Raw genomic sequence first — 13,633 nt, forward strand, 5'->3', positions numbered from 1 at the left:
CTTGAGAATTGAGATTATTCGAAAGTACATGACCCATAAGTCAAATCTAATCAAGCATGACATTGTTCCGCGATTAAGTACCAGATAGTATCTTGTTTAATCCATCAATCCAAACACCTTAATTTTATAGTTTCATCTTTTCAAAAGCCAGTAACTATTGTTGCAGATCAGTTGAGCTATCAAACCATTTTAATTTCGTGCTTGATTCAATCATCTGAGTTAATGAACAATTTCCTTAATTAACCAGAAAAAAGAAACATCTTTCCCTTTCCATGTTCACCTATAATAAGAAAAACTTAAGATGAGAATGAAAAATATAAGCAAGGACAACTTTCATGTGGAAGGATGCTTAAACAAAGTAGAATACATTCCAACAACAAGGCTCAACTAAATCAAGCTGTCTATTGAATTTTGGTCAAGAGAAATACACCTAAATCAATAATGTCCAAGAATTGTGGTCCTGTAAGAATTGTGGCATACAAGCAATTTAGCACATGCATCCATCCCTTCCCATTTTGCAATTTGTGGGGTTAAGCTTTCAAAATGAATAGTGTTAAGATAGCAAAAAAGAAAGTCATGTTTCATCATCATGCATGTGTTGATGAACTGAATTCTTGAAGATTAATTGGAAGAGGCCATGATTTAGCATTATGTTTTTGTGGCCCTCTTGCTTCCTTGATCATTGGAGCACCTAATAATTCAAATTTGTGCTACTTTCTTGATGTTTCAACTTTCATATACAAATTAAAGCATAGATCTCACATGATACATTTATCTACATGTCACTTGCATGTTCTAGCTAGTAATGGATACATAGAATTTTGGTCTTGAAATTCACCAAAATTAAATGACTTTTTTTTGGCAAGATGCAATTTTGACTAGATCCCACATCTCAATTATATATATATGGTGTGATGTGATGAATTCCTACACAAAAAAATTGTGGGAGTGAAAGAAAAAAAGAAAGGAAGCTAGGGTGTCTTTTTTTCTTGCAAAACCCTTTATTCTTTGGCCCTCTTCTAGTCTTCTTTGTCACCTTATCCACCTATATTTAACATTCTCCCTTTCAAGGTGCTTGGTGCTGACTTGGCCTTGGCCGGCCTCTTTCGCTTGATGAGGTGGAAGAGGTGACCAATCCGCCTCCGCCACCTCAGCGACATGCGTGGCTTCGTGTGCTCGACCACACTCTTGAACTTTTCATCACAATATTTCTCATCATGTGCAATTTTGGACGTTTTCCCTTTGTCCCATGAGGCCACACCATTCTCTTCGAACTTGATTGATATAAATGAGTCTGCATTTGATAAAGTGTTATGCATATATTCATTGCCAACCAAATTAGATATATTTTGCTAACAAAATATGGTCCCATGACTTAGAATAAAGTTGAAAACTATACAGATATCAATAATCAATAAAAGGTGATAATTCATGTCACTTTAGAGACATCCAAACATTATGAATCTTCTATGTTTAAAGAGAAAAGTCTAAGGTTCAACCTTCATTGTTTCCCCTTCCCCAACTAAAAAATACAATGAGAATAATTCAAGATCACAATTGTTTCAAGAAAATATCATTAGTTGCTTGGTAGAAAAAAGAAGAAGAAAGGAGTACACAAACAAAAATCCAAGAATTTTCAAAAACCAAACCACAAAATATTCTTCATGAAATTGTTATATAAATCAAATTCTTGTTGCTTTATTATTGGATTAATTACATATTACATTGTATAATAATATCGATCTATGGATATATATTAGTAGTAGTACTATTTTGTAATGATATAGTACATAATGTTGGGATGGTGCAAACTGCAAAGTTTGTTTTTTGATTACATCAAACAACTCTCGATCCAAAAATATCTTTCACTAAAAACAATGCAACCATTTATTATAACTATTTTGGTGATGAATTTAGTCAAAAAGTAGCAACTGCCCACCAAATCGTTTCTCTACCCACACTTATAACATAATCAAATCATAATTTCCCATACCAATATAAAAATCAACTATTCAACAATTATTGAACTCTTAATTTTATCCGAAATTACAAACGAGACCGAACTCCAACCGAATTTCGCCCTCACATTCGGCTCGATTCTAACTAATCACATTCAAGTTCAGTCGAAAACGACAAGCGAAGTCGGCCGATTTGACCACCTCAAGTTTCTTAACATTCGTGTCAGTATGCAATTCGACCAGAAGCCAACTCATCAACAGTAATTATCAAGTACTAAAAATTTTAATAAAAATATGATCGACGTGGATGAAATTCTTTCATACCATTATCATAATAAAATATCAATAACTCCACGTGGCATATCGGTGTGTGTATTTTGTGTAAAATGGAGAGAGAGAGAGATGTGACCTTCTGGAGATGGAGAAGAAGGAGTGTGGGATCTGCGCGGATTTGTAAGAGCAAATATTTTTGGTAAGAAAGAGTAGTGAGTAATTCGTTGGCGTTTCTTTGCAACAACTAAGAGCTTTTCATTCAAGCATAAGAGCACTCCCAATGGAGGTGGCGAATTCTCGGCGATAAATCGCCGATTATCGCCGAATTATCGCCGGCCATTGTGGCGAAGTCGGCGATAATTCGGCGATAATGTTACCGTTGCTTCGCCGAGTGGCGATTTATCGCCGGATTATCGCCGAGCGATCGCCGGCCACTGTGGGCGACGCTCGGCGATAATCGGCGATTTTTAAAATTTTTTTTTTTTTTTTTGGCCGAACGGCTATTTTATCCCACCCCTATAAATATTTCATCCTCTTCCTCCATTCATCACCCACAAACTTCATTCACACAAATTTTCAATCTTTTTTCTCTCCATCTTTATTAAATGAGTTCTGATTCATCGTCTCGTGCTCAGTCCGACGAGGAAATATCACATTCTTCTTCCGAAGAAGAGGTACCTCCCGCTCCCACCGGATGGGATGTAGCGGGTTTCGCCAACAACCCAATCAACAACTATATCTCCCGCTGCATACAAAGCGAGATCGCTCGAATGCAGCAGCCACCCCCCCAACGGCCAATCCGCCGGCGGCGCCGATACATCCCTCGCAACCACACTGGTGCGCACGATCGGCTGTTCGCCGATTATTTCGCGGAGGAACCACGTTATCCGGCAGATGTATTTCGTCGCCGGTTCAGAATGCGCCGCTCCCTCTTCCTGCGCATTGTTAATGCGTTGTCCGCGCGTTACCCCGAGTTCCGGCTCCAGCGAGACGCAGCAGGGAAGCCCGGACTATCGCCCCTACAGAAATGCACTGTTGCCATCCGGCAGTTGGCATATGGAGGGTCCGCCGACATGTTCGATGAGTATCTGCAATGCGGCGAGACGACTGGCAACGAGTGCCTGAAGAATTTCTGTCAGGGCGTGCGAGAGATATTTGGGGAGCACTACCTTCGCTCGCCGGACGCAGCTGACTGCCAGTTCCTACTGGATTGGCACTGGAGGACCCACGGCTTTCCGGGGATGCTCGGCAGCATCGACTGTATGCACTGGCAGTGGAAGAACTGCCCAACCGCGTGGCGAGGCCAGTTTACTACCGGCTACAAAGGTACGCATCCCACCATCATTCTTGAAGCCGTTGCCGACCAACGGCTTTGGATTTGGCATGCTTATTTTGGTATAGCCGGGTCGAACAACGACCTAAATGTTCTCAATTCCTCGCCCCTTTTCAACGAGCGGATCAACGGATTAGGCCCCTCCATCGAATTCACGGCCAATGGCAATGTGCATAACATGGGGTACTACCTGGCTGACGGCATCTATCCGCAATGGCCCGTGTTTCTGAAGACGATCAGATGCCCACTCGGAGATAGAAGAAGGTATTTTGCCCGAGCGCAAGAGTCTGCGCGCAAGGATGTGGAGAGGGCATTTGGGGTGCTCCAATCGCGATTTGCACTGGTAAAGGGTCCGACGCGCTTTTTCTACCAGGGGGATATTGCCGATATCATGTATGCGTGCATCATCATGCATAACATGATCATCGAAGATGAACACGAAGGCGTCCTCGACGTCACCAACGACCCAAGTGTTGCATCATCGAGTCACGGTGTCTCAACCGAGTCCGCCCGCCAGGGTGTACCGCACAACGAACATGAACGGTTCCAGGCGTTCATGGACATACACCAGAAGGAGGCCCATCAAGCACTACAACACGATATCATCGAAGAATTGTGGGCAAATAGAAACCGCGCCCACCGCCCTTGAATTTTTTTTTCTTTGAATTTTTTTTTTGATTTTTTATTTCCATTCGTGTACTTTTTTTTTTTTTAATTTTCTTCGTTGTAATGTGTACCCGTGTTTAATACAACGAACTTTATTACTATTTATTTGATTTATCTTTATAAATTAAATAAGCTAGCTTTATTATATATAAAAATAAAACAATTAAATTAGTGATGATGTAAAAATGAAATGTTGAGTTAGGGAGAAATAAGGGAGAAATAAGGGAGAAACCATTGTAGGGGTTGGCTAAAAACTGGGGATAAAATGTGATGCTGATGTGGCGCTGATGTGGCAGGAGTTAGGGAGAAATAAGGGAGAAATAAGGGAACTCCATTGGGAGTGCTCTAAAGCACAAACTCCAACTACCATTTCTGTTGGATGATAACAGCACCATCGCCTCTCATCTCTACTGCAATCCATTCTCTTTCTCTCTCTCTCTCTCTCTCTCTTTGTGTGTGATGAGGCAAGAAATTCAAGAATTTGGTTTGGGATATCCAGAACAAGATAACTGATGAGAGAAGAATGAGATGGGAGCAAGTATATATATGGATGTAATTGGAAAAAAAAAATTAAGATTTAGATATTAATTATCCAATCTTAGCCCTTAGATTTTTTGATCCAATGGCTTGAATTAAGATCATGTGGAAATTTTTTTATTTTTTTTAGAATAAGCTAAAAATGTAATCATTCTTTTGTTCTACTCAATTAATTCTCAAAATATTTCAATTTATTCCTATTATAGTAGTCCTACTACACAATATATTTACATGATTTAGTCATTGGATTTGCAAATTTCTCCTACATTTCTTTAGTCTATATTATTTGGAAATTACATCCACATTCATCATATACCTATTGGAATATCATCGCAAATATCAACATATCATGTCAATATTAATACAATCATAATATCAACATGTAAATATTATTTTATAAAATTCAATTAAACAACACGGACATACCAATATACTATCAATAAAGACTTGTTACTACCTTTAAATTTATATTCATTTACTCATTTGAAAATAAAGACTTGTCACTATATCAATATTCAGTAAAGACATGCAAGATAAACGCCATAATTGATAATAAACAATGTCAACATAGTATATTCAACATATTAACACATCGACACAAGTACATATTAACACCGTTACATGAGTATATCAACACAATTAATCGCTCAAAATTTAGAAATATCCCCGTCAATCAGGAAATCCCAAAATATATGGCTTGTATATTTTGTGTTTGACAAAGTGCCCATATAATTTCATTTTGTTTGCTCTAAATTGATGCTTGGGTAGTGATTAGATATAGTGCATTTCTTTCCGGACCAGGTGACTACTATATACTAGTAAGTAGTAATTAATTACAAATAGTTGTGCATTAAGGTGTTGGATTAACCTTAAATTTCTTTAATTTTAGGCTGCTCCTAAAATAACTGATGTGACAAAATTCATCTCGACTAATTTAACCTCTTAGTTATATTCTATGTAGCTTTTGTTGATAGGGATCATTGGTCCTAGCAATTTATAGTGTGATGTTACACTGTTTTAATTAGTTGGTGATAAATAGGCTCATCCTTTTCAAACTAGTTGGACTCATCCCTTTCCCAAAATTGACCATCGATTTTTTTATCTTATTATATCTTGATTAAATTAGTGGTTTTTGTTTAGTTTTTTTAAAGAAATTTTGTGTTCATGGGTACATTTTTGTATTAAAAAAAAAAAGAAGAAGATGTGGTTTAGAGTGACTCGATTTTTGTATTCAGGTACCTCATTCCCTATAATTATAAAATCTCAGGATACTTAGATTAATTGTGTTAATAAATAGAGGATTCTGGCATTCTGCCCTTTGGTGGATTTTACTTTATTTAATTATCTTCAAGGACATCACCCTCTACGTGCGTTTATAGTATCCCTTCATTTAATTATTTAGTTAAGTTTGTAGCGATTCCAACCACAAATCTTTTAGATGTAGTTCACTTGAGATGGGTTGTTACTTGTTAGTGGGATTCTAGTACTAATTTTTTAGCACAATTTATTGGGATAATTCATGAGTTTTAGATCAACCATACTTATATTGTGAGCTAATCTAATGCATATTAATTGAGTTAGAATTTTATGGAAGTAAATTCTTTAACCCCAAACTCTCTAAATTTTGCAGACGATTTGGATTAGCCTGTTGGTTTCAGATTGCATTAATTTTCTATTTAGTAGAATTTGGAAGATTGAGGTCTTTACCAAGGAATCAAAGTAGATAAGGTCATTGAAAAGCTATGCACATGATAGAGCATCTTACTATTTAATTATTAAGAAATTTCATCCATATCAATAGTGTTGAAATGAATGATATAGTTATCAAACTGATAAAATTAGAAAGGGGAAAAAGAGTGTATAATTTTAAGGGGTGGAAAAAAAAAAGAAATCGTTCGTATTTTTTAGGGAGGGACTACAATGACATATTTCTAGTTGGCACAAGATTTTAGGAATGGTTGATTAATATAGTTAAATGGAGAGAGAATTGATGCAAGTAAGTATTAAATAGAAAGAGTAAGAACGTTTAATATTTAATTTGAAAGAGAAAAAAATGGTTGAGTGTATTAGTTTGAGAGAAAAAATTGTCAAAAATAGAAATATGTCATTTTAGTTGGGACAAGCTAAAAAGAAAAATGTTTTATCTTAGTTTTGGACGGAGGATAAAACATACTCCCTCTGTTCCATTTTAATAGTGTCATTAGTCTATTTTAGAAAGTTCCGAGTTAATTGAGACATTTCTATTTTTGCCAAAAAATACTTTCCTCTTTTACTTTATTCTCTCTTACTTTTTTCACCATCCATTTAACATATCATTCTTAAACTCCGTGCCAAAAAGAAATGTCTCTGTTAACAAGAACGGAGGGAGTACTAATAACCATACAAATTAAATACTCCCTCCGTCCCGGCTAAGATGACACATTGCTTAGCCGGCACGGGATTTTAGGAGTTATTAGTTAAAGTGTTTAATTGGAGAGAGAGAAGGTGGGTGGAAGCATTAAAGTAGAGATATAAAGAAAGATGAATATTTTAATAGGAGCGAGAAAAAGTGGTTGAATGTATTAATTGGAGAGAGAAAGTTACCAAAAAAGGAAATGTGTCATCTTAGTTGAGACAGACTAAAAAGAAAAACGTGTCATCTTAAATGGGACGGAGGGAGTACTATCATTGGACCTAACCCCTAATATAATGGCCCATTATAGACAGTGAGGCCTTTTATGCATATCACATTTTGGTAAAGTTACTAAATGGGCGAAATGATCTGGCCTAGGCCCAAATCAGGCCAAGACTCTAATTTTGGTTTTGGTTTTGGTTTCAGTTTTGATCATGACTTCTAAATCTGATTATAAAACTGATAAATTCATAATATAGACATCTACATGTATTTATTTGATTGAATAATAGTAATGTTTTAATCCACCTAAATTTTTACTACTCCATATACTATTTTCAGGCCCAAATCCTAATATCTTGGCCCATTGTAGAGAATCAGCGCCTTTTATGCATAACATAGAGTTGTTGAATGGGTTGGGACGATAAGGCCGACCAGCGTCACGGCTAGGCCTAAGTCCACGACTAACTGGTTCGGCTAGATTAAGTGTTTTTTTCTACATATGAAGACCCACTTTATAACCGGCTAATTTATTTTAAATTATATTTTAGTAATTTCATATGTATTTTTAAATTTTTTATTAAATATTACTTCCTTCGGCCCAATTTAAGCGAGTCTTTCTATTTAGGCATATGAATTTAGATAGTTGTGTTTAGTGAATTAAATCATAAATACTACTCCCTAAGTCCAACTAAGTTAAGTCGAAACTTTTTTACACAAAAATTAAGAAATTGTGTTGAAAAGTAGGAGAGTGGAATAAAGTAAGAAAGATAAAAGAGATAGTAGTAAATTAGGTGATGACATAAAGTAAGGGTGATTGAACGTTTTGTTTTTGTCAAAAAAAGAAACGACTCAATTTAGTTGAGACACCCCAAACACGAATACGACTCAACTTAGTTAGGACGGAATGAGTAATAAAGTAGAAAAAAATAAAATAGAAAAAAGAAAAGAATAAAGCAGAATTAAGTGAGAAAAAGAATAAGAGATAAGAAGATAAGGTAGGAGATAGAATTGAATTCATTATTGTCAAAAAAGGTAAATGCATCACTTACACTGAGACAGAGGGAATATTAACTAAAAGTGGCTATATTTGAAGTACGAAACTATTTATAAGATTTTATATTTTTAATTGGAATTGTAATTCATATATATATGTTTATTGGATGATTTTAGAATTACATGAAATACTAGTATATTGTTATTAATTATATAAATATGCATATTTAAATTTATTCAATTGTAATTATTTAAAAAAAAAAATTTAAGTGCAACCCAGAGGGTCGACTCGACACAGTTGCCAAGTCATGTATTTTGGTAATTTATTCAAGCTAAATATTTTTATTTAAGTAGTAAAAAACTGGTATATATTATAAATTTATTGTTTGTTCTTATGTAGCACCCAGTCTGATATTTCAAATTTATAATGTAATAATATCCTACTTTAGGAGTCATATTTGAGTTCAGCATAGGTTTTAAAAAATTAGAGAAAAGGTGGTGAAATAAGATATTGGAATATGAATCCTACTTTTATACGTAGATTAGTTTTATAATAAAAGTGAGTGAAAAAATGATAGTAGAATGTGAGGATTATTACCATTTATGAAATATTTTAAGCGAGGCTTCTAAAGTGAAACACGCTAAAATTATAAACAGATACTGTTAAAGTAGGACAGAGGAGTAATTCTTAAATGTAGATGAATATATAAGTAGAATGGAAAATTGAATTGAATACTGAATATGGAGACAATATTAGGGAAATAATAATGGCGGCCTATTTTTGGCCATATAGCAGTACTAGCGTTGGCTGAAAAAGAAAATTGCTTTTATTTTTAATTTTTAATATAATTTATTTTTCATTTTAATAGTACTACATTTTTTCCTATAAATATCCGCATTCCTCACTTCATTTCATATCCCTCTTCTATATTGTCTCTCTAAATATCTCATAGTTTGTAGCAATGAATAACAATGTTGGTGGTCCATCAATAGTTCAAGACGATTTCTTTATGTATTGCGCTTCGTTGGAATTGGATTTCGACAATGTAGCACCGTGGGACCAAGCAGGGTACCAACCGGCACTCCCAGACCAAGATGCACGCAGCTCTAAAATCAACGTAGAGGACTATGGGATTTCCGATTTTGAGTTTATTCCTGTGGTGGCACCATCCCCGCCACCGCCAGAGGTTGTTTTGGATTCTCGTGCCAAGGGGAAATGGTATACTCTTGAAGAAACAATTGTGGTGGCTCACTGCTACGTTGATGTGTCTAAGGAGACCATGGGTAGCCACCAACCAAAAGTGTGCCAGTTTTGGACGAAAATCGCTGCAAAATACAACCAAATGAAGCCCAAATGGGCATGTGAGCGCGAGTGGGACCATCTCCACAAACATTGGGATCGGGTGGCCGTTGAGGTGGCCAAATATGCAAACATCTTCCAGAAGGTGTGGGCGAGCGGCCATAGTTGGGACGACATTCGGCTCAAGGCTTTGAAGACGTTTTCGGATGAAGAGAAAAAAGACTTCAAGTTTGAGAAGATCTTTGATATTGTCAAAGAGCATCCTAAGTTTGGTGGTGGCGCTGAGTCTGGAGGCAACCCCAAGAGAATGAAGACCACCGCCTCAAGCAACTATACCATGGGCGGCAACACCAACTACTTTAACTTTCCTACCGAGGAGAGTTTTGGCACACATGTGCCATCCTACACTTATCCTATGAGCCACAAAGCCGCCAACCGTTGAGTGGTCCGACCGAATCGGCTCAAGTTGAATTGGACCCCAACGTCAACACCATGACCTATGCGCCGATAGTGCCAAATGCATCATGACTTGTTGATCTAGGTGCTAAGAATAAATTTGGGAGTGATATGTTATTTTTGAGTTATAAGTTATTTAATCCATGTTATTTTTATTGTGGTGTTTTTAATACAAGCGATGATTTTATTCTATGCATTTTTATTAGTTTTAGATATCTAAATTCAAAATAATAATAATAATAATAATAATAATAATATAATTATTTTAAGGTTGGGCAAAAAACCACCATGTATTTTTTCAATTTACATGAATTTTGACTTATCTTATTTTTCCCTAAAAAAACCGGGGAAGAAATTGAAAGTGGTAAAGCAAACTAAAAAACCAAAAAACCATTAAAATGATGCCATTTTAATATTAATAATTTTTTTAAAATTTATTTAAAAAATAGGAAATGCCACTTCATTTCCTTATCTTAGATCTTTGAAATTTTCAGCAAAATCTCTCCTTCAACTAGTTCGCCTTAGTATTTTGATAATTTGATCGAACCATTTAGATGAAGAGATGAGCCAACGACTATGCAAAACAAGAGAGATGTGAAACGTAATTAAATTTAAATAAATATTATCAATAGTTTTGATATTTTTTATTTCCACATAAAATTTAATTTGTCACATCATTTCAATTTCTAACCTATTTTTCTTAGGGTATTAATGTGACAAATTGAAAGTTTGTGTATTGAGATATAAAAAAAAAATTGGAAAAATAATCATAAATTTAATTTACCTCTTTTGCGAACCAAAATCGCTTTATAACAACCGAATAATAAATTCACATCTATCGCCGATATGCTGAATAAAAATAATTAATGCACTCCTATTGTAGCAGTGTCGTTGTGAATAGATTTTCTGTCAATCCGATTCATCCGCCTTTAAACTCTAGCGCAAAGTTTTCAAAATCGGTAACCTAATTTCCACGCACTTTCTTTATTTTCTCATTAAACTTTCCGCCCTTTCTTTCTTTTTCAAGACCCATCCCCCCTTCGTCGATTTCTCTCTTTATTCTTATCAACAGTCATCCGTAACCCAATCTCTAAACCGACGATTTCCCCACATAGAACTTATCGCCAACGACTCTTTACAATCACAACGGAAGTTGTGGGAAAATGCCTACGTGTGTTTTTGAACACGCCAATTGATTGACATTTTTTTAACGCGCCAAATGTATTAGCGTTTTACAATTATTCTACCCATTGTGTTGATCAAATGAAAATCAAATATGATAGCTTAATGACAATTACAATTATTCTAATCCTTCCATCAAACTATTTGGGCAACTAAGTATTCATGTTTTTTTACTAAACATGTTGATTTTTGTAAACACAGCAATCGAATTGGCGTTTTTCAACTTTAAAAACGCCAATCACATTAGCAATTTTCCTATTTGCATAATGTAAAAAAAAGAGGAAGAAGTTTCCTATTAAGGGACTTCATTTCCAAATTCACCCCAAAATAAAAAAAAAAAATTATGTTTTGTTGCCATCAAACATATCCTACCCACACACCCCTATTAATATAATGCAATTTGTTCAAAAATCTTAAACCTTAAACCGTACCAGATTATATTTTTTTCATCTTAATAAAAGACAAAAAAAGAGATCCTGCTTCAATACTATCACCAAATGGTGCCTCACTTTACATATGTTAGTTTTGTTGCTTTATCGATTTTAGTGTGTGTGCATATGTCAAGCAATTTTCTTGGCTGGCCTTATTTTTGTTGAGCTATGGCTCACTGCATCGGTAAGTTTAGGTTGGAAGGTAAATAAATGCAAACTCTAAATATTATAGAAACTCCAAGCTCTTATCTGAACCATTAAAAATGTCAACAAATTTTAGCAATAGAAAATATTGATACAGTGTCAACAGTTGACGTTGTGTTGATATTGTATTGACATCAAAATCTTAAAATCGTGTACTGTGTTGACGTTGTATTGACACTGTGTTAAAAAGGTTGGAGTTTGTACAATATATGGGTTTGTATTTTATCACTACCAGCTTAGACTAGTATTTATTATATATAGTAAAAAAAAACATTAGCATTATTTTTTTCTGAGCTGTACTCAACTCATAGAACAAAACTGCATAAAATCTTGTTTATGAAATGTTCCACTTAAATGGGACGAAGGCAATAATTAGTTAGATGAAAAAGGTCTTATTAAACCGAACTGAGTCATACACTTACAAACACACACAATCCTTGACTCACGTCCATAGTTGGATGAAAAACGTCTTATTAAACATTACTGAACTGAACTGCGCTTCATCGTCTGTCAGAAAAAAAGAGGCCCAGCGCCTCGAGCTTAACGCCCACGCTCCGATGAATCCGATCTCCCATCTCCGGCGTCAAATAATTCTTCCCATCTCTCACTTCACCTTTCCTAAAGTAAGCAGCATGTCCAGCCGCATTGACCTCCAAATTCTTGAGCCTCTCCAAACTACACCGCCACAGAATCTCCTCCACCTCCCCCTCCGCGGCGACCGGCCTCCCGAGAAACTCGGCAATCCTGGACACCTCCCTCCCGGGCTCCCTCTTCATGTCCTCGTACTTCACGAACAGCACCTTCTCCGGCCGCCTCCGGGTCTCCAGCCAGTACTCCGCCACGTGGCGGTCAAAGGGGCCGAAGGGGTGGGCCCCGGAGCAGAAGCACTCCACCGCCTTCTCCAGCGGCACCGGCGCGGCGACGGCGTTGAAGTAGTGCCACATGGAGACGAGGGTGTCCTCGGGGCCTCGGGCGATGTACACGATTTTCGAGGCGGAGGCGGAGAGGGAGGCCGGGAGGAGGGAGAAAGGGAGGTGGGTGTGGAGGAGGCGCGGGGAGGTGGGGTCGAAGATGTTGACGGTTGTGGTGGGGGACCACAGCTCGAATTCGACTGTGGGGACCAGGGAGTGAGGGTTGTTGCTGGCTAGGGCATCGGCATCGGCATTGTTGGCATCATTGGATTTGGGTTTGTGGAGGAGGGAGTGGGCGATGGCCATGAGCCAGGTGGTGCCGGTTTTGATTGGGGAGGCCAGGACGACGTCGCCCTCGCGGGCCTGAAAGTTTTGGCGGAAGGAGGCGGCGGAGTCGAGGAGGCAGGTGGGGAGCCAGAAGCCCTCGCGGAGGGCCAGGGCGTCTGGCTCCTCCCAGAAGGGGGATTTTGGGAGGTCGGAGTTGCTCTCATTGCTGGACTTAGATGACATTTTTGGAATAATGGGAATGAATCAACAAAAGGTGTCTAGGTTTGTGTTTATAATGAAATCTTAGTGGCTAGGTGTGCAACATGCATGATGCATGTGAATTGTGATGGTAGTATAACTTGATTAATATTCATTCCTGTCTCATAATAAGCAGTGAGGATCATAACGGTGAGGATCACCTCATACTTTTCCTATAACATCTCCTACTCTACCTCTCACGAACATAAATAATGAGTCCACCATCATATTTTATGTTTGTGAGGGGTGG

The 13,633-nt window shown here is 37.0% G+C and overlaps 1 protein-coding gene and 1 pseudogene across 1 annotated transcript; both read right to left on the reverse strand.

Annotated features, from left to right (window-relative positions):
- Window positions 1–695: 695 nt before the first annotated feature.
- LOC125204855 (uncharacterized) lies at window positions 696–4,729 on the reverse strand. The gene is made up of 3 exons (XM_089060410.1): window positions 4,585–4,729; window positions 2,368–2,505; window positions 696–1,294 (listed from the first exon to the last, which is right to left on the reverse strand). The coding sequence occupies exons 1-3, from the start codon at window positions 4,649–4,651 to the stop codon at window positions 1,038–1,040; spliced, it is 462 nt and encodes a 153-aa protein (XP_088916536.1). The 5' UTR covers window positions 4,652–4,729; the 3' UTR covers window positions 696–1,037.
- A 7,594-nt stretch (window positions 4,730–12,323) lies between these two features.
- LOC125208154 (cytosolic sulfotransferase 5 pseudogene) lies at window positions 12,324–13,375 on the reverse strand (annotated as a pseudogene).
- Between the last annotated feature and the right edge of the window lie 258 nt (window positions 13,376–13,633).

Source organism: Salvia hispanica, chromosome 6, assembly GCF_029641045.1.
Source record: "Salvia hispanica isolate PSC_SH4W2 chromosome 6, Shi_PSC_v1, whole genome shotgun sequence".
Lineage (NCBI taxonomy): Eukaryota > Viridiplantae > Streptophyta > Magnoliopsida > Lamiales > Lamiaceae > Salvia > Salvia hispanica.